At 55.7% G+C, this 24,597-nt stretch overlaps 1 protein-coding gene across 6 annotated transcripts in view; it reads left to right on the forward strand.

Annotated features, from left to right (window-relative positions):
* CTIF (cap binding complex dependent translation initiation factor) overlaps window positions 1-24,203 on the forward strand; it is a 297,353-nt gene extending 273,150 nt beyond the window's left edge. For 4 of the 6 annotated variants that reach the window (XM_019815242.3, XM_019815246.3, XM_006938888.5 and 1 more), the window contains 2 exons: window positions 18,608-18,661; window positions 20,155-24,203. In XM_019815242.3, coding sequence (XP_019670801.1) covers window positions 18,608-18,661; window positions 20,155-20,370 — 270 coding nt within the window. In that variant the 3' untranslated portion in view covers window positions 20,371-24,203. The remainder of the gene's footprint in view (window positions 1-18,607; window positions 18,662-20,154) is intronic. The other 2 variants (XM_045042243.1, XR_006588357.1) reach the window with 2 other exon arrangements.
* The last annotated feature ends 394 nt before the right edge of the window (window positions 24,204-24,597 follow it).

A 24,597-nucleotide genomic window follows, 5' to 3' on the forward strand; every position in this document is an offset into this window, starting at 1 on the left:
CTAGAAATGAAATTTGGAATCTTCATACGAGCAAACGTTCAGAGGGGCCTTCCAGACCACCCTCAAAGCAACTGTGTAAAGGATTCCGCGGGTCGACCTGACTGACAGCTCACTTTTTTTCCCCCAGAAGGGATCCCAGCTCTTAGACTAGCCCTCCTTCCCTCCCCTCTCCCCTCTCCCCTTCCCCCTTCCCCCTTCCCTTCCTCCCCACCTCCCACCCTTTCTGTCCCCTTCACGCTCTCCATAGATCAGAGGTTAGCAAACTTCTATAAAAGGCCAGATAGTAAATATTTTAGCTTTGCAGGCCAAGAGGCTAAATCGAGTTTAACCACATCCCTGTGATTTGTACTGTGCGAAGCCATGAGAGCAGTTTCTGTGGAAACTACTCAGTTCTGCCTTGCTAATGCCAAAGCAGCTGGGACAGTATGCAAATGGATGAGCGTGACTGCATTCCAACAAAACCTTATTTATGGACACTGAAATTTGAATTTTATAACATTTTTATGTGTCAAAGAATATTATTATTCGTTTGCTTTTTTTCCCCCAGCTATTTAAAAATGTAAGAACCGTTCTGAGCTCACAGTCCCCATAAAAAGGGTGCTGGGGACCAGATCTGGCCGCTGGGCTGTGGTTTTACAGACCCCTGATCTAGATCTGTGGTTCTCGATGCTCATTAAAATTGCGGATCACCGGCAGCAAAGGGAATTTGCACCTTCCCAGGCTGTGCTGCTGCCACCGTAGGAGATCCACACTCTGGGTACCCCTGATCTAGTCTGAACTCCACCCCCATTGTACCGACAACAAAACTGAGGCCCAGAGGGGCCATAGCTCTGTCATACGAACCCAGGGAGAGCCTTCTCTATCCCAGGATGCAGAGCTGTCTGGTTTTCTATCTCTAGCTGCTTCCAGAGATCTACCCTGCCAGCTCACACTGCCCAAGGCTCTCACCGGGCCACAGGAAATGAGTGTGTGTCCCCTGGTGTCCCAAAGTGGCCGGGCTCCAGTGAGTCATCTCCCCTGAGCAGAGACAGTGTGCATGCACTGAGGTATCCCCATGCTGTCAGTCAGTTCCCTCCTGACACCTTGTCAGCTTTGGGGATCCGCAGGGCATAGCAGGACAAGAGGGAGGCTAAAAGTCCCCTCCGTGAAAAGGGAAAGTGAAAGAATGAGGGCTCGGACGTCAGACTAACGTGACTCCGAATCCCACACTGTCGGTACTAGCTAGGACCAGGGAAGTTACTTAGCCTCCTTGAGCGTCAGTTTTCCCGACAGTAAAATGAGAAACGGCCCTCTCTACCTCTGCAGGATTGCCAGAAGGATTAGCGATCACATCTGCCAGGTTTCTGGCACATGGTACAAAACGTTTATGGTACCTTTATTGGCCACCCTGGCATCATGCCTTAACCACAGAGCTACCCAGCCACAGCCTGACAGGCACCGAGAAAGGCTATATGATCCTTCTGACGACACATGAGACGGTGGCTGTGTTGCTGTCCTTACATTATGGAGACATTCACCGTCCCATACTCCGGTGACATTTTCAGTGGTGATTCAGGTTGGCGTGTGTAAGGCCATGTCAGAGGTTTGCATCGGGGGCCCTTGGGTGGCCTTCAGGGTCTGGGAACCCACTGAAATCGGATGCTGACATCTGTGAACGTGTGTAGATGGGCATTTTCCTGGGAGAGGTGCCAAAGTTTCCATCAGACCTTCAAAGAGTTCCGTGCTCCAGAAAAGCTAAGGGACCCGTGTCTGCAAACACAACACATTAGACAGCACCAAACTCTGGTGACAGATTCCTAGACTTGAGAGTCAGCTCCCTGCTCCTTAGGTATGATCTTGGGCACACTGGACATCATCTGATTCCAACCCAAACTTCCATTTCCTCGGCCCTGAAACCTGTGCCTAGCCTAGCTGTCTCACCAGATCCGGAATCAGATGATATCCTCTGAACAAAAACCCAGAGTAGGGAAACCAAGAATGGGCGGAGGTCTCAGAGTGACCACCGGGCGAGCAAGGGCCGCACAGGAACTGCCTGCAGGGACAGTATGTTTGCTTCAAATTTAAATGCCGGGGGCCCGGGAGTTAAAACAGGTAACACTAAGCTGTGGTAATAAGCAGGATTGCGGTGACCCTAGGGGAGGGGCGGTGAAAAGAAGGGCACAAGCAGCCTGTGGGGTGTGACCCAGGCTCTAGCTGTTGCTGGGGCCATCGGTAGCACAGGCGTATTCCCCGTGCGAAAGTTCGTCTAACCGCGTCCTTAGGATGTGTTGTGCCTTTTTGCACGCGTGATGCTTCAACCAGAGGTTCTCTCACAAAAATGTTCCGCTGAGAAAAGTAGAAATACAATATAAAATCACCCCGTTGGGGATTTTTCCGCGTAACTCTGGAGTGACATAAGCGTACGGCTTGAAGAGCGAGCGATTTATATACAAACACAAATAGCGGGGTATGACGTGAACGTGATCTGAAGGCCAGATTTAAGTATCTTTCTTTTTGACCCAAACTGCTATCTAAATTGGCCTGCGGAACTTTTGCTTTCTTTTGTTATCTCACGGCACCCACAGGCTGTCTCCGGCCTCTTCACAGCAATGGCGGCCCTGCCTTGGTCTGGCCTACTGTGGATAGCCTGTCCACCAGGGCAGCGGCCCTGCTCAGCACACCCGTGGTTCCAGAGCACTGCCCGTCCCATCCCCTCTCTCCTGTAGGCTTCCCTCCAACCGGTTTCTTTTCTGTCTCCCACATCCCATGCTTCCCACTCTCTTGAGGGTCTCCTTCTTCTCTGCAGCCCACCGAACCCACCTGAGGAAGGAGAGCCTTCCCTTGGCCCCGCATTCCCCTCCGGGAACCACCCCATGTCTCTCTTCCCTACAGAGCCAGAGTTTTCCAAAGAATTGTCTCTCTACGTGCTGTCTGGATTGCTTCTGCCCCTTCAAGCCAACAGTACGGTCCTTGTTGAAATCACCTTGTTGCGAAATTCAGAGCCCGGCTCAGCCCTCAGCTCCGCCAGCCCAGCATAGCAAGAAAGCAGCTGTCGGGGACGTGTAAACCAATGAGAGGGTTGTGTTCCAACAAAACCGTATTGATCGACGCTGAAATTTGAATTCCGTGTCATTTTTACGTGCCAGGTGGAGGTATTTCCCAAACTTTTCGTGTAGGAGCCTTTGCTTTCGGCCTGTGTTCACCTGCAAGGTCTTCTCCACGACTTCCTTTGGTGTTCTCTTAACCAGAACCCGGAGAAGTCGATGTGCTTTGGGATTTACCAGAGGACAGGCGACCGTAGCTCGTGGTGAGCCAGGAATGGGGCCCCAGGTGCAAGTCCCAACACCCGTGTTGGTCACAGGCAGATTCCCACGGCAGCAGCAGCCCCCAAACTTGACCTGTACAGACTAGATCTACATCTCCTGCTACCAGAGAAGATACCACCACCCTCCACCCCACTAGTTGGCAGGATCTGTGGGCAGCAGCTCTTATCCGGATCTCAGCTCTGGCTACCATGTTTCTGCCTGGCCGCAGCTCGTGAGGCCAAGGTCCCCTTTCGCCTGAATTAGCCCACCAGCCTTCTAACTGGGCTCACCCCCGTCTCTCCGTACTCCAGGCTCACAGGTTTCTTGAAGGTGATCTTTCTCACTGTTTGGAATGTTCTTCCCTATCCCTCTCCTGACCCCACTCTTTCCCTAGCTTGACCTTACGGGGTCACCGCAAAGCTCTCTCCCGAGGAGATCTCCCCTAGGCTCCTCTCCCCACCCAGGTGAGGACGGTCCTTCCTACCACCCACCCCCACGGCACCCTCGGTTCTGTGCCACACGCAGCCCCCTCAGTAAGAGGGGCTGCCACTGATGAAGCTGCTCTTCGTGTGTGCCAGCTACTATTCTAAACATGGGTCCTCGGTGACCGCACTTAATCCTAGCCCAGTTTCCAGATGAGGAAACTGAGACACAGAGAAGCGAATGGTGCAACATGATTAGTGGGGGGCTGAGTCTGGATTCGAACCCAGGCAGCCTCACCTTCCAGCCTTGGTTCCCATCACTGATCTGCTTGAGCCATGTCTGTCCTCCCAACCGCACTAGTAAATCCACGAGGAAAGGATTCATGCCTCCTGGTTGCATGAATGAATGAATGAATGAATGAATGCAAAAGTGGTTGCTGTCCCTTCAGGCTCCCTGGAGGAGGTACAGGACCTGCCGTGCTCTGGGCCGGTTATGTGTCTGGGTGGCTGCATCCCAGGAAACAGAGGGGCCCTTCTGAGTGGCTTTACCCCAGCCAGCTCAGGCTTTCCTTCAAATCCAGTCTGCATTTCTTCTGAGAGGGCCAGCTGGACACAAGGTCCTGTGTGAGTCAAAACTAGTCTAGGTGGACCCTAGACTAGACCTAGAACTAGCTAGAACCAAATAGTTGCCCCCAGGCTGTGAACCGAGAAGCTTCTGGTTATAGAGATTAGGGGAGGAGGTCAGGGAAAGCTGGGAGGAGGAAGGTCTTGTCTCAGGAGACAGTAAATGGAGTCAGGGTGGGGTTTGCTCCTCGTCGTCCTCACAGATAAGGACAAGACGTGTTCAGAAGCCTGTGAACAGATGGCTTTGGCTGGTCTGGAGGTCTGTGAAAGGGAGGAGAAGGCGGTAGGGCCCCAGGGGTGGAAGTGGCCAGCAGCCAGGGCCTGAGCCACTCCACCACCACCCCCCACCCCAGGCTAAACACTTTATCCCTCCCAAACGCCTCAGGTGACCCGGTGAGAATACATGCATAATACTATTGGCAAAACTGAGAATAAACTGAGGGTTGTTGGGGGGGGGGGGATGGGCATAGAGGAGGGCACCTGTTGGGAGGAGCCCTGGGTGTTGTATGGAAACCAATTTGACAATAAATTTCATATTAAAAAAAATAATACTATTGGCCGGCAGGCGCACTCCTCCAAAAAGATTTAGAAATAGAGCTTAGAAATAGGGTTGCCCCAGTATGACAGTTTCTATTCTGCTAAGGGTAAGGCTCCAAAGCCAAACAAACTTCCAGGTGCCAATTAAATGCTCTTATCTCCAACCTTAGACTTGGCAGAGAGTACTTAGTGAATCCTTTCTGCCGTCCCCAGGCAGCCCCAGGCCCTTTTCTCAGCCCAGGCCTGTCTGTCCCTCTGTGGGGTGGCTGCCACTCGGAGTACAAATGCTAATTATGCCTTTAGCACAGGCCTATTATTCTCTGCTTAAGCTTGTCCCAGGCCCAGCTGTCCCTGCCCAGTTGGTGCTTGGTTACTGCCTTGCACCCAAACCCACCATGGAACCAGCTAAGCCTCCTCACCCCGGGACGGACCTCCAGCCCAGCTTCTGGGCTACGGCTTCAGACTCCTCCCCACCACCCCCATCCCGGAAGACTGGCCTCCAGCAGGCACATATTCTTAAATACAGCCTGCCAAGATGATCACGCTGGAGAAGACGTGTGTTGAGCGAGGGTTTCTTCAGAATCCCATGCTCCGCAGCAGGGTAAGGGGCAGGTGTGCCCTTTCTCCAGGTCCTCGAGGCCCCCTGGCTGGTTACCCGTGCCCTCCCCCACTCACATACCCTGTAAAGTCTGACATTGGCGGGAGGGACGCCTGGTTGACCTGCCACACCGTGGAGAACCTTGTAAGCAGCTCCTTCCCGGGCTTGTGGGAAGGTGGGCTGGCGAGGCCCTTCAGAGAACCGTGTGCCCAAACAGTTAGTTGGTGGGGGCGGGCAGAGCTACAGCAGCTGCTGGGCTCTGCAGTGGGGACCCCTTTCCGCTGAAGCTGGAGCGTCACCGTCTGCGACAGAGCCCGCCGCAAGTTTGCCTCTGGGACTGCAGAAACCAGCATTTAAACCAGTCACCTCCACACCACCCTTCTTCCTGATTAAATGTCTTGATCTAGGAAAGGAGAGATCTCGCACCCCCAGGAGGAGTCCTGTCTTCCCCGACCTGCCCACCGTATTCTGTGTTGAAACACGGGGGAAGGCAGGAAGGCGGTAGGGATGAGGAGAGGCCTTGCCTCAGGGACTCGAGTGGCTGGACAGTGGCTCGGCCACCGGGAAGGAGGAAAGGACTGTTTCGCAAGCGAGGCTGGGCACTCTGGGCTGGCCCATCAGCCCCTGGCACGCGGCTAGGCCTGTTAGGAAATCAAGGAGGCTCTCTGTCTGCTTTCCAGCAGACGCCACTTCTGTCTTTCCACTGCTTTGCTCAGTTCACAGCGCTGGCTCCAGGGCCAGGCTGGCGGGCGGGCAGGCGGGCCAGGCACCCTCTGCCGCAGGCCTGGTGCCCAGGGAGCACCCGCTCCTGCCTCAGCTAATGTGGTCACAAGGGTCCCCGGGACTGGGCTGCGGAACCACACGGATAAGACCAGCCGGCCACTGGTGGTCATCTCGGGTGGGAAGGCAGGGCGACTCTTGGGGAAGGATTCCAGACTGTTTCCTTCTCCGCTGAGCTCCAACGCCCTTATCTCCTTTCCTGCCAGGCGGGGACTCCTCACTAGTCACACACAAAAGAAAACCCCACCCAAGATACACAACCCCGCTCCTTGGCCCCCACATACTTGAAGGGGGAGGGCTTGCCTCTGGTTCCATGTAATCCACCTGGCTATCAGTCAGGGAAGCGGTAGGTATGCATTGCCCTAATATTAGAATATTATCTGTTGGGTCCAGAAAGGGAGGGGGGCAGGTTGAGGAGAACAGCGCCCACTAAATGGAGCCACCTTGGTGTCTGCTCTGAAAGTTCTTGGAACTGGCAATTGATTGAGATGCTACTTGGAGGGAAAACAGTGATGGGCCGGCGGTGGGGGGGGGTGGGGGTGGGGGCGGTGCAAAGGGCAATCACAAGGTTCAAGGGTGATTGGGTTGAAGGTGGAGGGCCGTTATGGGGCAGAAGAGAACAAGGAATGAGAGAACAAGCACACATGGTACTCCCTTGAGTGTCTTACAGGCCTGAGTATTCCTCTCACTTCCGAGATTATGGGAATAATCGTTGGAATATGGGAATATAGAAAAACGAAGCCCTGAGATGTCAGGTCATTGCACAGTTTACAAGGCCTGTTGCTGTGAGAGCTCAAGTGGAACCATGGCCTTGCAGCTCTGAACTCCTTCCCAGGCTTCATGGCCCACCTCCGAAGAGCAGTCCACATTCAGACTTGACGCTGGGCGGTGCTTCCTAGAGGCAGGGGGCTGGCCTCGTTGACCCCTCGGGGTCTCGTTCCAGCCCAGCGCTAGTGGCAGAGTCTACAGGCCAGTTGCTATGGGAACTATAACTTTGAATTTCCTGGCTCTGGGGCTGTGAAAATCACAACCTGAACCTTCCGTTGATGTGGGTTTCTCGATTAATTTCCTGTTTGATTGTTTACTTTAGAGAGCGGAAAATGCCTTTGCAGGCAGCTAGTTCCCTCCACCAAGACGCTTATCACACCCTCCCCCCACGAAGCCAGCAAGGTCAAGTCCAGGCCTCAGGTGGGTGGAGGTTGGGGGGGGGCGGTGCGGGGCCAGGGGCCAGGGGCTGGGAGAGGCCCAGCTAAGAGCAGATGGCATTGTGCCCTGACTTCTCCCTGTGCCTGCCGGGGGTCCCAGCCTGGCGGGCACCAGGAGAGTAAGCTATGGGTGCAGAGACCAACCCATGAGGGGCATCTGCCCACCGCCCATATCCCCAGGCCTGGCCCCCAGCCAGCCCAAACCCCTCCTCCTGTCTCAGGGAACCGTTTCGTGCTGAGTCAGACACAAACTGCAGTCTTTCCTTCAGAGGGGTGTCTGTAGCGTACCATGAAGGGGTGAAGGTCCCAGGTGCCACCCAACACCCAATGCCTCCAGGCCAGGCATTCTTGGCCAAGTTCCCCTGGGGAAGCTTGCAGAATAACTGCTTTTCCATCTGCCTGTCCTCCAACTGCCCTCCCCAAGGCCCCGACGCTCCAGCAGAGAGCGATGGACAGGGCGTCCATTATCATCATTGCATCTTGTTCCCGTCTGCGTCCTTGGGGAGCGGTTAATGCTGGCAGGTTCAGGTGAGGCCCTGCAGGAGGAGTCATGACCTCCTGCAATGACAACCACGTCACTAGGAGTAGGACGCTTTGTCACCTTCAGAGCCCCTCTCCCCACCCGCCAGCAGAACCCCTCAGATGGGCAGGAGCACTCATGCACTCACTTTATAAAGAGGGGCGCTGAGCACGAGGAAGGGAAATGGAATAGGCTAGAGATCAGCTGATAATCTGGGGGCCCCCAACCCCTCAATACCCTTTCCCTTGTCTAGGTGACTGTATAAGGTACCACGCAAGTCAGGGGCCTTTAGTGAGCCAAGGGGACACTATGACTAATTACTTCGGGATGGCAAGTGAAAACCAGAACCATCCCAGGAAGAGGGCGGTGCATGGTCCCTCCACTTTTCACTGACCACCTCCCCCCCCCCAGCCTTGTTTATGTGGGACTTGCTGGCCGAGCAATGGTTATATCATTTGGCTACGGGGGCAGATGAGCCCTGGGGTCAAACCCTGGTTTTCCATCACTGGCGGGAAGTCACCCCACTCTACGTGCCTCAGTTTCTGCAGCTATAAATGAAGATACTCCTGTGGGTGTCTAACGCAGATAAGCTGGAGAAAGGATAAAGTGGGTCTTGAAACATACACACGGTGCAGAGCTTCCCGTGTAGAGCAAGCATTCCAAAAACGTAAGCCGGGGATGATCGAGGACCCAGAAGGTATTGGTCAGTCCTCAGGAGACACCTTCTGGAAAGGTAAAACCTCAGAGCTGCCTCGGGCATTCTCCATTCATCCTTTAGGAGAGATCCACGATGCCCGGGAAGCGGACGCAAAATGAGCCACAGAGGGGACAGGCAAGGCTTATAGAAGGGAAAGGAAGGGCACTGAAGAAGAAGCTGGGAGGTGTTGACAGCAGTCATGGCCAACATCCCTGTGGTTTCCAACCCTGACCTAGGGTCCTGGGAACTTATGGCTGCAGGGACGCTGTGAGCAGAACTCCCCTCCTGTGCAGGCCACTGGCCAGGGCTTGGCTCCCAGGAGGACCCACTGGAGCCGTGGCCCCATCCTCTGGCTCCGGTGTCTGAAGGATTCAGTGTCTGCTCTGAGCCCCAGATTACGTTTCCGGCCCCCTGGGGCCAGCCGTGGGATGAAGCATTCCCCCATGTGACATATGTGACATTTACTGTGGCCACTTTGTACAAGGCGGTTTGCAAACTCTGCAGGAAGGAGGCTAATTATTCCCTCCAGGGCGCCTGGTCCGCAGTTAGGGTGCCTGCCCGCCTGCCCGCCTCAGCTAGGAGGGCTGACAGCCAGACCACAGGGCATAAGCTTGGACCGAAGTCCAGGACAGAACCATGAATTTCCTTGACATCTGACCATAGCCGCCATACAGGGCTCCTTATTAGGCAAGTGGAATGGTGGTATTTGGGGCCAGTCCCCCTCTCCTGGGGATGGCTGAAATGCAGGCCGGCACAGAGCGCTGATAGTAAGCGAGGAACATGGAACAACACTGATTTCGTAGCCACCCTGACAGGCTGGGCAGCGTGAGCCCTTACACATCCGTGTACCTGTGTCTGCAGCCACCCTCACCCCTGCCTTCCACGTCAGCGGATATGCAACGCTACCACTTTGCTTCTTTAAGGCTCATCTCTGCACACGGTCCTCCTCTTCTCTGATTTTCCCTTTTTTTCCTGCCTTCTACCCTCTCACCTCCGCCTCTCCGCCCTGGCATGGGGGTTCTACCCCTTTTCTCTTCCGTAGGCAAGTTCAAAAAGAAAGAAAAGAGAGAGGGGGAGGAAGGAGGGAGGGAGGGAGGAAGGAAGAGGAGAAAAAGAGAGAGAGACAGAGAAAAGCAGAAACCCACAAAGGAAAAGAAAAAAATGGGTCCCCTCGCTATCTTCCACCTCCCGACCTCCCTCTCCTCTTCAGCCCCATGTGACCCGGGCCTCCACCTGTCCCTACCCCTGCTCTGAAGTCATCATGGCAAAGGTCACCCGTGCCCTCCTAATCACCAGGTCCAAGGCGCCCTGGTCTTTGTTCATCTTACATGAGCTCTCTTGAGCATTTGACACGGCTGACCTTGTACTTCTTAGAATTCTCCTGGCTTCCGTGGCATCGCCTTCTTCTATTCCTCTTGGCTCTCTGTCCTCGTGCCCCTTCAGGGGTTCCTCTTCCTCCTCCACTCTTTAGATGTGGCTCTCTCTCCAGGTTTGGAGCCCTTACCTCTTCTCTTCTCACCTGGACCTTCTCTTCTCACAAGCACCTGCGGCCTTGACCTGGCACCGATGATCTCGGATAGCCAGTCTCCCATGAGGTGTCTTCCCTGATCAGCCCCAAGGACCATGGACTCAATATTTCTAACGCCGAACTCCTTCATATCCCCCCAAACCAACTCGTCATGCCTTCCTACGATCATTGGTGACACCCGCATTTATCCAGTTGGCCAAGCCCCAAACCTGGGGACGATCCATCTTCTATATCGTCCTTTTCCTCACCCTCACTTCTTGCCTCCTAAACACGTGTCCTCCCATTTTTTCCCGCCTCAATTCAAGGCACCGTATTTTCTCACAGCAGCCTCCTTACTGTCCCCTTGCCTGCAGTACCCCACCACTCTGCCAGCTCTGGTCTGTTCGCCACGCTGTGCAAGAAAGGATCCTTCCAAAATGTACTCTCTAGTTTAAAATCTCCCAGTGGCTCTCCAGTCCCTTAGGATAAGACCCAAATGCAGTAGCATGGCATCTAGAGCCCTATAGGATGTGGCCCTTGCCTCTTTTGTCATCAGGTTCTCTCTCTCCGCCAACACTATATATTTTCGCATCTTGAGATACTTGTTATTCACCAGTGCACTCTGCTAGTTCATGGGTGTTTGTTGTTTTTTTGGGTTGTTGTTTTTTTGTTTTTTGTTTGTTTGGTTCTTTGCTTTTGTGCATCTGCCATATGCTGCTTCTTACACCACATGCATGTTCTCCATCACCACCACTCCATCCCGTGCTTCAATCCCACATACCTAGCACAGTCTCTCAATTTCCCCCTACTAGACTATGAGCTCCCAGTCTTATTCTTCTTGTTGCCCCTGTAGTTACACGATGTTTAGCACAAGGTAGGTGTTCCATGAATGTTGTTGAAAAGATGACTAGATGGATAGAAGGATGGAAGGAAGGGAGGAAGGAAGAAAGGGAGGGAGGGAGGGAGGATGGATGGGTGATGGATAAGTAGGTGAGGAAGGAAGGGTAAGTAGGTGAGTGGGTATATAGATGGATGAAAGAATGGATGGATGGATGGATGGATGGATGGTTGCATGGATGGAAGGAAGGAAGGAAGGAAGGAAGGAAGGAAGGAAGGAAGGATACATGATATGTGGGTAGATAGAAGAATGGATGGATAAATTGATTGTTGGTGGATGGAGGATTGCATACTTGGGTGGACAGATGCACTAATGGATTGGTGGCCGAGTAAGTGGATGTGTGGATGGGTGGGTAGGTGATGGCCGATGCAAACAAAGAATATGTAAAACCAATTCAATTTTGTGAAGGCCCAGGTTGATGATTGTCACCAGACAATAAAATTAAGAATTCTGAGCTCCAACCAGCAAAATGAGAATTAGCAAAGGTGAGAGGAATTAAAATAATTCTCCAAGACAGAGGATGCTGACCTAGGACTTTTGAGCATCCTCTAGTTCTCAGACTTGCTGTCTCTCTAGTTTGTGCAAGCCACTTCACCCACTATGCCTCAGTTTGTCTATTAGGTAGAGATGATAATGCCATGGCCTTTCCCTGTCTCCACAAGAGTGTCACGAGGGTAAATGGGACAGTACACAGAGTGTGCCAAGAGCTTCGGGGAAGATCCGTGTTGACAGAGAAACAGATTTAATAACAATAATCACACCTTGCATTTGGATCAAGCTTTGCACTTTTCAAAGCTCTTTCACAGACATTGTTATCTCACTTGACTCTCAAAACAATTCGAGGCAGGTATTATCCCTCTTCTCAGGTGAGGAAACTGAGGTGCAGGGCGATAAAGTGACATGCCCGGGGTTACTCTTAGCGAGGGGCAGGTCTTCTGACTCGGAGGCTGCTGTACAGTTTTGATGACAGCCTTTTTCGGATAGATTATCTCCTTTCCTGCCTCCCTGAGGAGACCCAGACATCATAGACCATCTCTGTGATGACTCAGGGTCATTATCATGACCATCAACCCCCGTGCTGTCCTCTAGACCTGGCCGTAGGTACAGGTGCAGAGATGCGGGATAGAGGGGCTCTACCCTAGAGTGCTCCTGGGGGCAGGTGGCCACGTGCAGCTCCCCAGCCCGGTCACCACGTGTCCCGGCCATCTCCTCTGGCTCCGTCTCACTCTCCCGCCTCCCCCCTCTCTCCACCGTCAGTGTTTGTGCCTGGCACGTGGCTTCCATGGCCACTGCGGACCTCTCCCTGCCACTCTTGACTCTTTCTTCTCTCTCGCCTTCCTGCCACGTCTTCCACACTTGTAGCCTATCCCACCACATCCCTAGCCCTTCTGTAGACCCAGCCAGCCCATCAGGGCTCGATGAATGTGTTCTCCAGAAAACCAGCCAATCGCCTGCTCTCTGAAACCGTGGCTGTGCTCAGTGGTGCCCACTCCCCCCACACCCTCCGCGACCCCGGACCCCCGAGGGAGAGAGGCCCCTGCCGGCAGGGTCTGAGCTGTGCTTTTGCTACGGCTGCACCAGACCTCATGGGTTTGTTCTACAAGGTTGAAACCCTGGGCTGTTGGTGAGCTGGGGTGGTCAGGGCGGGCTGGCCAGCCTGCCTCAAGTTGGCACTCACTCCTCCGTGGAAAGGCAAGAATTCGCCATCTACAGCACTCGCTTCCCTCCCGCCAAGGAAGGCAGCCCTACAGCCCCTCCCATCAGCACGGTTTCTCTCCCCACAGCGTGGCATCCCAAGCAACCGGGGTTACATCCCTGCACGCCCTGTGGACCTTCCCCAGGGGACTCCAGGATGCTCCCACCAGGGTGCCTTTCTCCCTGGTTGCTGTTGGGCCTCCCACAGGCTGACTGCAAGCACCTTGGCCTCTTCCCCCAACCCAGGGAGGATATGATGGGTGTGCCCACAAGTCTCCGGCGGAGACAATAGGACAGGAATGCATTAGCTTCCGAACAAACACTGTGTGGGCTCGCACAATTGCCTTGGATTCTCATCCAAGAAACACATTTCGCTGTTCGAGGGCGCGGGTGGCTTGCCTGCCCCAGCCCGCCCACACCCCTTTCTACGCCAGAGACTTTGATGAGAGCGCTGCCCCTCCCCACCCACTCCAGGGCCTTCCACCCGCCCACCCCCACTCCCCACCCCCGTGGGGCAAGCCTGCCTCCTCCATCGGTGCAGCTTTTCTCCCGGAGAGTCCTGCCTGGGCTGAGAATGGCCTGCCCACCCAAAGAGTGCCCGTCCCTGCCTCTACTTATTTTAACCATTTTGTTATTGTGATAAAGTTTGCATAACATAACATCGATCACTCTGGCCGTCTCCAAGCGTACAACTAAGCGGCGTTAGGCACCTTCACACTGTTGTGCAACATCGCCACCATCCATCTCTAGAACGTTTTGTCTTCCTTCCCGACCCACGAAGCACCGGCTCCCCAGTCCCCGCTCGTGCCCGTCCCGCCCCCGCCGTTCTACTTTCTGTCTCTACGAATCTGACTCTTTTGACTCGAGAAGTGGAATCAGACAGGATTTGTCCTTTTGTGACTGTTCTTTTCCGCTCGGCGTAGTGTCCTCGAGGTTCATCCACGTTGCAGCGCAGGTCAGCATTTCCTTCCACGTTAAGGCTGAAGAACATTCCATCGCATACGGATGGACCGCAGTCGTTCATCCATCCATCCCTCCACGGACCCCCAAGTTGCTTCTGCCTCTCGCCTGTTGTGAACATGGGTGGACAGGTACCTGTTCGGATGGCCACACTTCTTGAGACTCCTCTGGGACTTAAAAAAAAAAAAAAAAAAAAAAAAAGCATTGTCTCCAGAAGGTGCCAAATAGAGCATACTTAAACAAGGGCGCTCATTGACCTCCTCAACACTCCAGCAGATTTGTTTATCCAAACACTAGCTGTCACTGGGGAAAAAGCAGAGTCCTGAAGACATGGAACACAGAACAGGTAAGTTTGGCCAAGATAGAAAAGAGTGGAAAGATCCTGCACCTGGACCGCTGCCTGCAAACGACAGGTAGGGACAGATTCTTGGGGAACCACAGATCACCCAGAGGCATGAGAGCCTCTAAGAGGGACAGTGAAAGGGGTCCCGGCGGGGAGCCCCTGTGGACTTGCGTCAAGGGCTCCTGGTTGAGGAGGCCAGCCTCTTGTCATACCGCACAGAGCAGCGGAGTGTGACTTCTGGGGAGGTTGGGAGGGACGCTGTCCAAAGCCCCTGCGGCACTAGGGTTCTGAGACTCTGCTCTCAAAAGCTGGTAATGAGAGGCCAGAACAGCATTTGCAGGGAGAATAGGAAGCGGTCTGCAGCCTCCCTGCAGATTCCCTTCGTATCCTTGCACGCTGCAACTGTGAAGGAAAAGTGTGATGACCAACCCCGGTCCTCCCCCACTTCCCTGAGCAAACCCAGCAAGCCGCTTGCAAGAGGGCCTATCACACGATGTGATTGTTGGCTTCGCACACACTTTCCCAAACAAGCAAGTGGAAGATAAGGTTGAAGGAGAGGCTCTGGGGTTGAGAACCCGCCTGTAGCTCTGCCTGAGGGCCCAGGGGGGCTACCCTCACCCTCCAGAGTCCCCCGCTACCTGCCCCCATTCCCTAAGTCTGTTCCCTGCCCGGCTAGCCAGGAGCCAAGGCCACCAGGGACACAGCCAGGCAGGGGGAGGGTGTGGGGAGTAGTCTGGGCACGAAGAGGGGAGGAGGGATTGGAAGGGAGTAGTCCAGTCACAAAGATGCAGGAAAGAAAGACACAGACCCCGCTTTGGAGTTCTCAACTGTCATCTGGGAGCAGAGGGCAGGCCAGAACTTTCCACGCGGTTCTGTCAGCCGTTCAGACAGCCACACGGAGGGACAATCAATCACATTTCAGAACATCTAGTACTTGTCAGCCGTTACGCTTACTAGTACTTCCCATCAAGTTACCTTACTCATCCTAGGGCGCCTGGGTGGCCCAGTCCGTTAAGCGTCCGACTTCGGCTCAGGTCATGATCTTGAGGTTCATGAGTTCAAGACCGCGTCGGGCTCTGTGCTGACAGCTCAGAGCCTGGAACCTGCTTCGGATTCTGTGTCTCCCTCTCTCTCTGCCCCTCCCCTGCTCTCGCTCTCTCTCTCTCTCTCTCTCTCTCTTTCTCTCTCTCAAAACTAAATACACATTTTTAAAAAATTTTTTTAAAAAGGTACCTCACTTGTCCCTAGAACCCCTAAGAGGCTAATCTCAGGACAGAACATGCTCCCAGGGTCATTTCAACGTGACACACACAACAAGCACTACTGAGCGCCTACTGTGCGTCACCCCGCGTTCTAGACGCTTCCAGAGCATACCTTGTTCTTCCCACGAGCTGCCAGTTCTGCCCCCCTCCCCCACTTTCCCCACCCAGCTGCCAGCACGCACTCCGTCTCAAAGAGTTCCCTTCTCACCAGATTGCCCCCCACCTTTCTTGTGATTTCTAGCAACAATGTTTGTTTGAAGGATCGTTTCCCAATAAGCGCTACAGAAAACCTGTGAGGGAACAAAGTACCTTCGGAAAGAAACCCCAGCAAACCTTACAGAGCTCTCCTGATATATATGAGTCCCTATGTCCCCTGCAGATAAGTGGGGCTAGGCCCACATCCCCATGCTGATTCCATTCCAGACAGCCACAGGACCCTCCCGGGCCTCGAACCAACATCCCCCCCTCCCCCCCCCGCCCCTCCAGAGCAGCTGGGTTGGGTGTGGACCATATGCCTTAGGTACACCTGCTACAAGGTGAATCACTTCCACCGGCTTTTTCCAGAACCTGTTTCCTGGTCTTCACTCTAGCCTCCTGGGTCCTGTAACTGAGGGAGGCCCTTCCTTGTGTGCCCCCCACAAAGGTCCACCGGGCACCGGCTCGGCGGAAGGCTCCCCTGCCTCCCCCTTGGGGCTCTGCAGCTCCGGGAGGCAAGAAAACTCCAGAAGCAGACACTGGCTTAAAGAAGGGGAGGGACAGCTGTGTGCTTCAGGCTGTCCCACTGTGCCTGTGTATTGTAATTATTTAACCCGTCCCCCTGTGGGTGCACGGTAGTTTTACTGTAGTGGTAGCGAAGCGAAAGCCACGTATCCCTGTCGCGGTGCGTGCGTCCGGGTCCATTTATTCTGACAGCGATCACCAAATTGCCGTCTAGAGACCTGCGCCAGCCTCCATTTCCACATCGGTTATAATTTTGTGTCGCGTCCCCTCCGGCGAGACGGGTGTGTGGGGCGGGGTACCCACGTGCCCATCACTCTCGCCTCTCTCCGAGTGTGTGCACCCGGGTGACCTTCGGGGGAGGGGCCTCGCCGCATCCGCCCTTGCCCGCCCGCCCTCGGGCTGTCGCAGCCTGTGTGCTAGGCGCTGTGCGGGTGCAGGGACCAATCAGAGGCCCCGCCCTGGTGGGGCTTGCCTTCTAGCGGGGAGACGAACAAAGTATCAACTTGTCCGGGGTGAGCTATGCGGTGGCGAGAAGTAAGCCAGGAGGTGAGCGGGGCCGGCCGGCTTCACACAGGCTGGAGAGGTGACACTGGGGCAGAGTCCTGAACAAGGGGGGAGAGTGAGGTCCGCAAGTCCGTGGTGGCTGAGAATCTGGGTGACGGGAGCACGAAGGTCTGGAGTCAGAGCCGTGGCAGTGAGTAGAACAGGTTCACCAGCGGCCTCAACGCCTGTCCCTCTGTGCTGCCTGCACCATTTCCTCCCCTGGACTGTCCCTTGCTCTCCGCCTGCTTTTCATTCGAGCAGGTCGAAGACTACCTCTCTGTCCATTCATCCTAAAACGATTCCGGTGTGTCGGCCGCAAGCCCAGTTCTGACAGATCCAAAGGGGAAGGAGGCCTGGTGTCTGGCCCTGACCTCTGGCCCGGGCCTGCTGTGGCCTCGATGCCCTGCACGCTCATTGGGCACGTGGCAAGGCTTGCCCTGAATCTTCAGCCCTCTTGAGGCGAATGCTTGTGGCTCTTGCTAAGAGGGACCCCTGGGCTGGGTGGATGGACATGACAGGAGAAGGGGAGGGACAAGGAGGATGTGTCGAGTTTGGATTTCAAGCTAGCGATAGGAATAGTCCCCCTGTGGCTTCACCTGTGCTTGAACTCATCACACCCGCGTCAAAGACTTTGACTCCAGTTCTGGTTCAGGGGACGAGGATACTCATCCTAAAAATGCCTTCCTCTGGTGCCCTCCCCACCCTCCACCTTTCCTTTAAAACAAAAAACAGGGGTGTCTGGGTGGCTCAGTCTGGCTGCTGATGTCAGCTCAGGTCATGATCTCACGGTTCATTAGTTCGAGCCCCACCTTGGGCTCTGCACTGATGGTGCAGAGCTTGCTTGGGATTCCCTCTCTCCCTCTCTCTCTGCCCCTCCCGTGTACTCTCTCAAAATAAATAAATAAACTCAAAACAAAAAACAATGCATGAATCATATCAACTAACATTTAGCAAACCCTCAACGGTTGCCAGGATCTAGGCTAGGTGTTAAAGGTGGCCAAGATGAACACAGCACTCTCCCAGGCTTCAGGAAGCCAGTAGTTCACTTGTGTGAAATGCCAAGTGGTTGGGAACGTCAGGTGAGAAGTCGGTGAGAAGCAGGAGGGGGGGGGTACCATAGGTGATCCAGGAGTCTCCAAGGAAAGCTGGGAAGTGCTGTGGGCCTTGAAGAGTGGGTGAGTATGGAGAGTTCCAGCAGAGGGAAAAGTCATCCGTGGCAGATCATCTAAATGCAGGGTCATCCCGCGGACGCGGTGATCAATGTGGCAGGGATGGCGGCGGAGATGTACCAAGGGGGAAGGGGACAGAGGAAGAAGTGGTCGATGGGGTTGAGAGTAAGTGGGGGAGGGGCAGAGAGAGAGGGTGACCCAGAATCCGAAGCAGGCTCCAGGCTCTGAGCTGTCAGCACAGAACCCGAAATGGGGCTCGAACCCACGGACCGTGAGATCAAGCCCCGAGCCAAAGTCAGAAGCCACCCAGGCGCCCCGTGATGTTATGTGAATTCCATCTCAGTTGAGAGAGAGAGAGAGAGAGAATAAGATGAGGCCAAGGGAAGCCTGGACAAGGGCGCGGCCAGTCCCAGCACTGAGCAGCCTGGCCATGGCCTTGGTCAGGAAGCAATTCCAACCTCTGGGTAAGTCAACACTGCTGTGGTTTTGCAGAAGAGCACTTTGATTTCTGGAAACTTTCCTCTAGCCGGGGCCCAGGAGTGCCTGAGACCATGGCCGAGCCTCCCTCGCCCATCAGGAAGTCTTTACCCTCACTGCATTTCTCTGAGGCTTTTCTCTGACCAGGTGTTACAGCTGATGACCCCAGAGTGTTTGCTACCAAGCCATGGTCTCTAATTGCAACCTTCTGACCTGGCCTGGGCGCCCAGGCTCTATGCCCACAGTGGTCCTCCAACCGTTCAAATCCTGCCAGAGAAATCGCCGTGTCCCTGCTGCCCTCTGACCTTCGTGGGCTCTCTTCCCCGCCACACCCTGAATAGCGTTCTCTGCCTCTCTCTTCTACAGCTCTTGCAATCTCAGGATGTGAAGGAAGACGCCGTCCTGTGCTGCTCGATGGAGGTAAGCATCTCCGACCTCAGACCTGGTGTGCCCCTCACACCTGCCAGTTGTGGCTGTGTGAGGATCACTGGACACACGCACAAGTCCCCGGCGAAGGTGTGGAGACAGGGCTGGTGGGGAATGGCTTCCTGAGTTGACGTGAACTCCTGCGTCCAGAATTGTCAACCCCCAACCAGAGTAAATGTGGACAGAGTGACCGACCCACCACTAGCTGGAGACAGAGGTGGCTGCTTCTCTAGAGAGAAGGACCATGTGCTGGCCTTGTCCACTGTGCTTCTGTGCCCAAGACCACCTTCTTCTTGCCCAAGCACGCCCCACAAATGACTTAGGAAATTCCAAGTGATGTGACCCCCCCCCCCGCCCCCAAGTATCTCCCTTGACTTTGGTGGTATGGGGTTTGCGGAAGGCGCCTGAGGTTTGAAACCGCCCCCCCCCATGTTGGCAGCCACCTTCTTCAAAATACCCCCTTAGGAGGTGCCATTCCTGTGCCCAAAATGTGGCCACTACTCGTGGAAACTCTTCCTCTGGGATCTCCCTCGGGGGCAAACGTTGCCCTGGGAAGTCAGCCCAGCCATTTAGAATGGAGTACAGTGAGGACAGGCGCGTCCAGCGTGAGCCCCCAGGGCACGTCAGGGCTGCGTGAGCATGCGTCTCAGGTGGCTTCTGTCCAGCCTCCAAGGCTACTCGCATCCCAAGGATCTCAGAGGCCAGAAGTGCTGCGATTCTGGACAACGGCCTGAGGTCTACATGGTGGTCACTGTCCATTTGTGGAGCTCCAAATGGGTACCTTACATGGGACTTGGGGACGGCAGGGGCTGCACCGATGCAAAAGATTGGGACTCCTCCTTCCCTGTGGGGGCTTTTCAACATCATCAGGGGCAGGCCCTCTGGCTGGCCTTCTGCCGCAGTTCATGTTTCCCTCCTACAGTTCATGTCACAAGGGTGGCCAGAGGTCAGTGCTGGGGAGGGGAGGTGGGATTGGGGGCAGGAGAGAAGGAAGGAGAGGAACAGGAGGCCTCATCCCTGCTCTCAGGTTCCACGCAGAGACACGCAGGTCTCTCGTTTCTAGAGAGACATCGTAGCAAGTGAAAATTAACACGCTGCAGCCTGATCACCTTTGAAGGGAGCAGGTCAACCATTGAGGGTGTGGGCAGTAGTCGGGGAAGACTTCCCGTAGGAGGGAAAGCTCTTGGGTGAAAGACAGAAGAGGCATGGTCCTGGTGAGAGCTCTTTTTAGCCCCGGGCAGCAGGCAATAACCTAACCCCTCTTCTTCTTGCGGCAGATTGGTCATTAAATGTGGGCTCTCACAGTTGACCATTTCTGCCCTCCCGCCTCCCTGTTCTCCCTGTGGCACAGACGCCTGGGCCCGCACCTTCCAGAGGGATAGTCCAGTGATTTCCTGTCCCTGCCCCCAGCCCTTCTAACCCAGGTGGGTCAGCTTGCCGTTCCGGAGCCCAAGCCCGGTCCTAACCCCCCACTTCTCTGCCCGCAGCTGCAGAGCACAGGCCGGCTGCTGGAGGAGCAGCTGCCCGAGATGATGACCGAGCTCCTGGCCAGCGCCCGCGACAAGATGCTGTGCCCCTCGGAGTCCATGCTGACCCGGTCGCTGCTTCTGGAGGTCATCGAGCTCCATGCCAACAGCTGGAACCCTCTGACGCCCCCCATCACGCAGTACTACAACAGAACCATCCAGAAACTGACAGCCTGACAGCCAGGGGGCCTGGCGGGCGGCCCGCGGGCAGCTGGGGCCCTGGTACACAGGGCCAGATGGACAGGCGGGAGGACAGGGGTGGCCCTGGCGGGAGAAAGAAATGGGGAGGAAAGCAGGCAGAGCCGGCGGCCAGTCTGGAGCCAGACCGGGAAGGAGTGCCCCTCATCTGAGCCCCCCCAGCCCCAAGCATGTGGCAGTTCACACCAATAAGGGAAGCATGTTTCTTTCTCATGGTGGCCCCGATCGCCCCTCCCCACTCCTGCTCCTCTCCGCCCCCTCCCATCAAACGCGTCCCCCGCAGGGCTTTGTGCGAGGGGTTTCATCTCTGTGACTCCGCTGAGGCCCTGGCAGCTCCGCACGCCGGGGTACCGCTTGGGTCAGAAAGGACCTCAGAAGGCTGAAAAAGTGGGTCGGAGACGGGCTTGCATTGTTCCTGCTGTCAGCCGCAGTCGCCAACTGCTGCCAAGCAGGCGACAGAGAGCAGATGTCCGGGAGGACAAAGGCGGGCAGGGTCCCCACCAGCCGCCCGTAATTGACGGCCTTTGTCCGCCACGGTCGAGCTGCGGGGGCTGGGGGACGGAGGCTTCTCCCCTAACCTTCACGCTGCCCCCTCCCCACTTCCAGGTCCTCCTTTTGGCCCCCAAGCCTCGGAGGGGGGGCCCAGGGGGCGGGGAGCAGGGAGGGGAGCTGGAGTTGGCGATTCTACTTGTACCCTTGTGTTTTATTGTTTTATTTTCAAAAGTCAGCTGCTTTGAAGTCTCCTCTCTCAATGAAAAGAGCCCGAGATGTGATCACACAGTCAGCGCCACGAGGACCCCCTGATTAGTGGAAGATCAAACCCGGCTCCCTCTGGAAGGATTCTAGCCACAGACAGCTTGCCAGTAGCCAATTAGGGTAATTGGAAACTTCTGCCCCGGCGGGGGTCCTGCTGGAACCCTGTGTCCTCAGCCCTTGGCTTCCAGTACCTCTGTTCTCTCATTCTAGCTGTGCTGTGTCAGTGGGCCGATACTGTCGCAGGCCCCCGGGAGTGTGTATCCTGGCCCGGGGGCCTGGTGGTGAATGGGGCACCGAAGGAGGCTGGCAAATTAAAGCCAAAATGCTAGGTGATGTTGCCCGCGCCACACACGGGTCTCGTCCCAAGCTTAGTGGGGGGGGCATGTGGCCGTTGGGGACTGCCTGGCTCCCCAGGACTCGGCGTCTGGCTAAATGGGCTGTGCTGCTGCCCCGGCCTCATCACAGGCAGGACCCAGCAGCCCAGGCCCCCCCACAGCCAAGGTCTCTGCGCTCCGGGAGGGCTCTGGGCACTGTAGCCCCTGAGCCGTGGGGAACGGTGCGTTCATTGAATCTTGAGCGTAACGGTCGGGTGACTAGGTGAAGCCGCCAGACAGATCTTTCCAGGCTGGGAACAAGGCTGGGGGTTCTTGAAAGGGCCAGGTCCTGGGAAGAGCCCCTTCTCTGTTGGAGGAGGATGCGGGTCGGGCTCTAGGAGGCTGGCTTCCGGGTTGTCACGGCATCTGCACAGCCCCATCTCTGGGGTCTAGAGCCCATACTTTGATAAGCCCCCATAAAATGACTTCAGAGCCCAGCAGCTCCCTTTACTGAGGCTGGTCACTCCCTGTGTCACTGGAGGGCCCTGGCTGCCTGGTCTGCTCAGGCTGGCCAGGGGGTGAGGGCTGGAGGTTTCCCTTTGTGGACTCCAAGTCTGGAGGAGCAGGCAGGTCCCCCAGTACTCCCTGGCTTTCTCCACCTGCTGCAGCCTGACCTTCAGCCCCGGGATGGGAGCCTTTGCCAAGCCCAAGGAAGAGCGTGTTGGAGACACATGTCGGGGGGCACAGGTTTACCTGGAATGGGTCAGTAGCCTCCAAGAGGCCCGTGCTGCCTCTGCCCCTGGCCTTTGCCTCCTCCCCTCTTCAAGCTTCTCCTCGCTGCCTTTCCTTCTCAGTGGGCTCCTTCAGCCCAACCTGGGGCCCCGGGACACCAGGGGCCCCATGGGAGGCCCTGAGGGAAGAGCTAGACTGAAGTTAGGGGGCTCAGAGAGGGCACCGGGGAAATCGTGGTCTCGAGGAGTCAGGCAGCCCCAGCAGGGCGCGCAGCCGCTCCCTGGAAGGCCTCGGAGAGCTGTGTCTGGGCTGAAATGGGCTAGCGCCCCCGGAGTGCACAGTGTGCGCGTGTGTGTGTGTGTGTGTGTGCGCGCGCGTGTGTGTGTGTTTGTGAGCGCATCTGCTGAGAACGAAGCAGGGCCCCAGAGGAAGAGAGTGGCCCAGGGGAACGGGGTCTCCTGCTCTTCCCACGGGGCAGAGAGCAAGCTTCACGAAGGGGCCCCAGACACCGTGCATGCAGGGACTGATGTTCCCAGGAAAGCTGAGACCCGTGACATCGCGGGCGCCATGGACCCAATGCCTCTTCCTCCTAACGGCCTCCTTGGTGGTCTTGCCTCAGGGCCACCCCTCCTTGACTGTTAGGACCAGAGTATGAAGAAGTAAGATATAAATATGTATACATATATAAATATATTTTTAATTACGTGTCGTGTCACGGTGGCTCCAGACGTATGGTTTGCCTAGTTTATCTCCGTTGCTTGAAAGTGCTTCCTGGCCAATCCAAATAACAGTTTAAGCTGTTTTTCTAAATGCGGGTTGCTGCTACTCTTTGAGACATGGAAGGAAAACGTTTAAAAAAAAAAAAGAAACTTTTTTTTTTTTAAGGAAATAAGAGTGAAACGTAAAATCTGTGACTCTGAAGCAGCTTCCCGTGGGAGACTACTCAGACAGGAGCTGGGGGCAGAAGTGGGTTCCCCACAGACCCCCTAGCCTCTCCCTAGGCCAGCCCCCCCCCCCCTTGTGCTGAGTGAGGAAGGCCATATCCAAGTTGACCTCTGAATGTATTTGGTGGGAGGCAAAACTGGATATTGCGTTTCTAAGGCTCGTGTTGTTTTCCCTACTCGCCCGCGGCTTTCTTGGCGCAGCGAAGAGGCGAAGTCCGGCCATCTGATGTTGATCCTGTCTCGGTCTGTCCCCCCTGCCAGTCAAGACCAGATAGCCATTGTTTTCCTCCCGGGCGGCCAGCCTGCTCACCACAGCCCTGCTCCCCTCGGCCTTGTGGCTTTGCCTCAGCGCTGGGACCGCAACCCCAAGAAGGCTCCTAATCTCCCCTGGATAAGGTGGGGGCCCCACCATCCTCCGTGGGGAATGCTTACCCCACACCCAGTCTCGTCTGTTCGTCCTTCCTTAATCAGTCTGTAAACCTTTAAGGTTTAGGGATCGCCCTGTCCATCCATGTAAATGTAAATGTTGGCCGAGTCGGTATTTATTCTAATTTTTATTTTATTTTATTTTCTCTGAGGGACGGGGGGTGGGGGGGGTGTGGGAAATGTACCCCTGATCGCGCCCTGGGCAGCTGCAGGGGCGGGGACCCAGACAGCCGGGCCGCCGTGAGGAGCAGCCCCACGGGGCCGCCCCCAGACGCCACGTTCCAGTCCCTTATCTGGCATCAGAACCCGGCCAGTGCTCTCAGGGCCTGCCCGTGGAGTCCTGTCCCTCAGCTGCTGGCGCTCTGTTGGGACCTCTGCCTGGGCCTTTAAGGATGCAGATCAGAGAGAAGACAGCTCTCCTCTGCTCGGGACACTGGCGTAGAGGGCTGCCCACCTCGCCTGAGCCAGCTGGGAGCCTGGCGATAGGACCTACCTCCCTGGAGCAGGGGCCTGGGGCTTCCCGCCAAAGCTGCAGTAGAGTCCTGCTCACGCGACCACTTTCCCTCCCTCAGTATGTCCTGCTTTCCAGCTGAACCCAAACTACAAGTGGGTTTAAAAAATAAACACCAAAAACCAAAAATGCCCTGAATCTGTGTTCTCTGTGTGTTCGGCAGAGGAAATCTTTCCCAAAGGCTTCTGTGGCCTCCACTGGTGCCGGCCGGGACCGCCAATGAGCCCCTGCCCGGGCGACGAGCTAATGAGAACATTTCCCACAGTTTGGCCGTCTTGGAGAGCCGGGGCACGGTCTGGGGCCCGGGGAAGGCTGTGAAGGAGTGGTTCGGAGAATGTGGCTGGAGGGCACTTGTGCCCCCCCATCCCCCCCAGGCTGGGAACCGTGGCCTATCCAAAGTCATAGGATTAGGCCGGTCCTGCAGAAAATAGCTTTTGCACTAAAGGTTTGGTCTGCTGCACGTCCGGCCACCCCACGCCCCAAACCCACTCCTTCCTTAGAAATATCACTGGAGCATTTGACT

The sequence above is a fragment of the Felis catus genome, chromosome D3 (genome assembly GCF_018350175.1).
Source record: "Felis catus isolate Fca126 chromosome D3, F.catus_Fca126_mat1.0, whole genome shotgun sequence".
Taxonomy (NCBI): Eukaryota; Metazoa; Chordata; class Mammalia; order Carnivora; family Felidae; genus Felis; species Felis catus.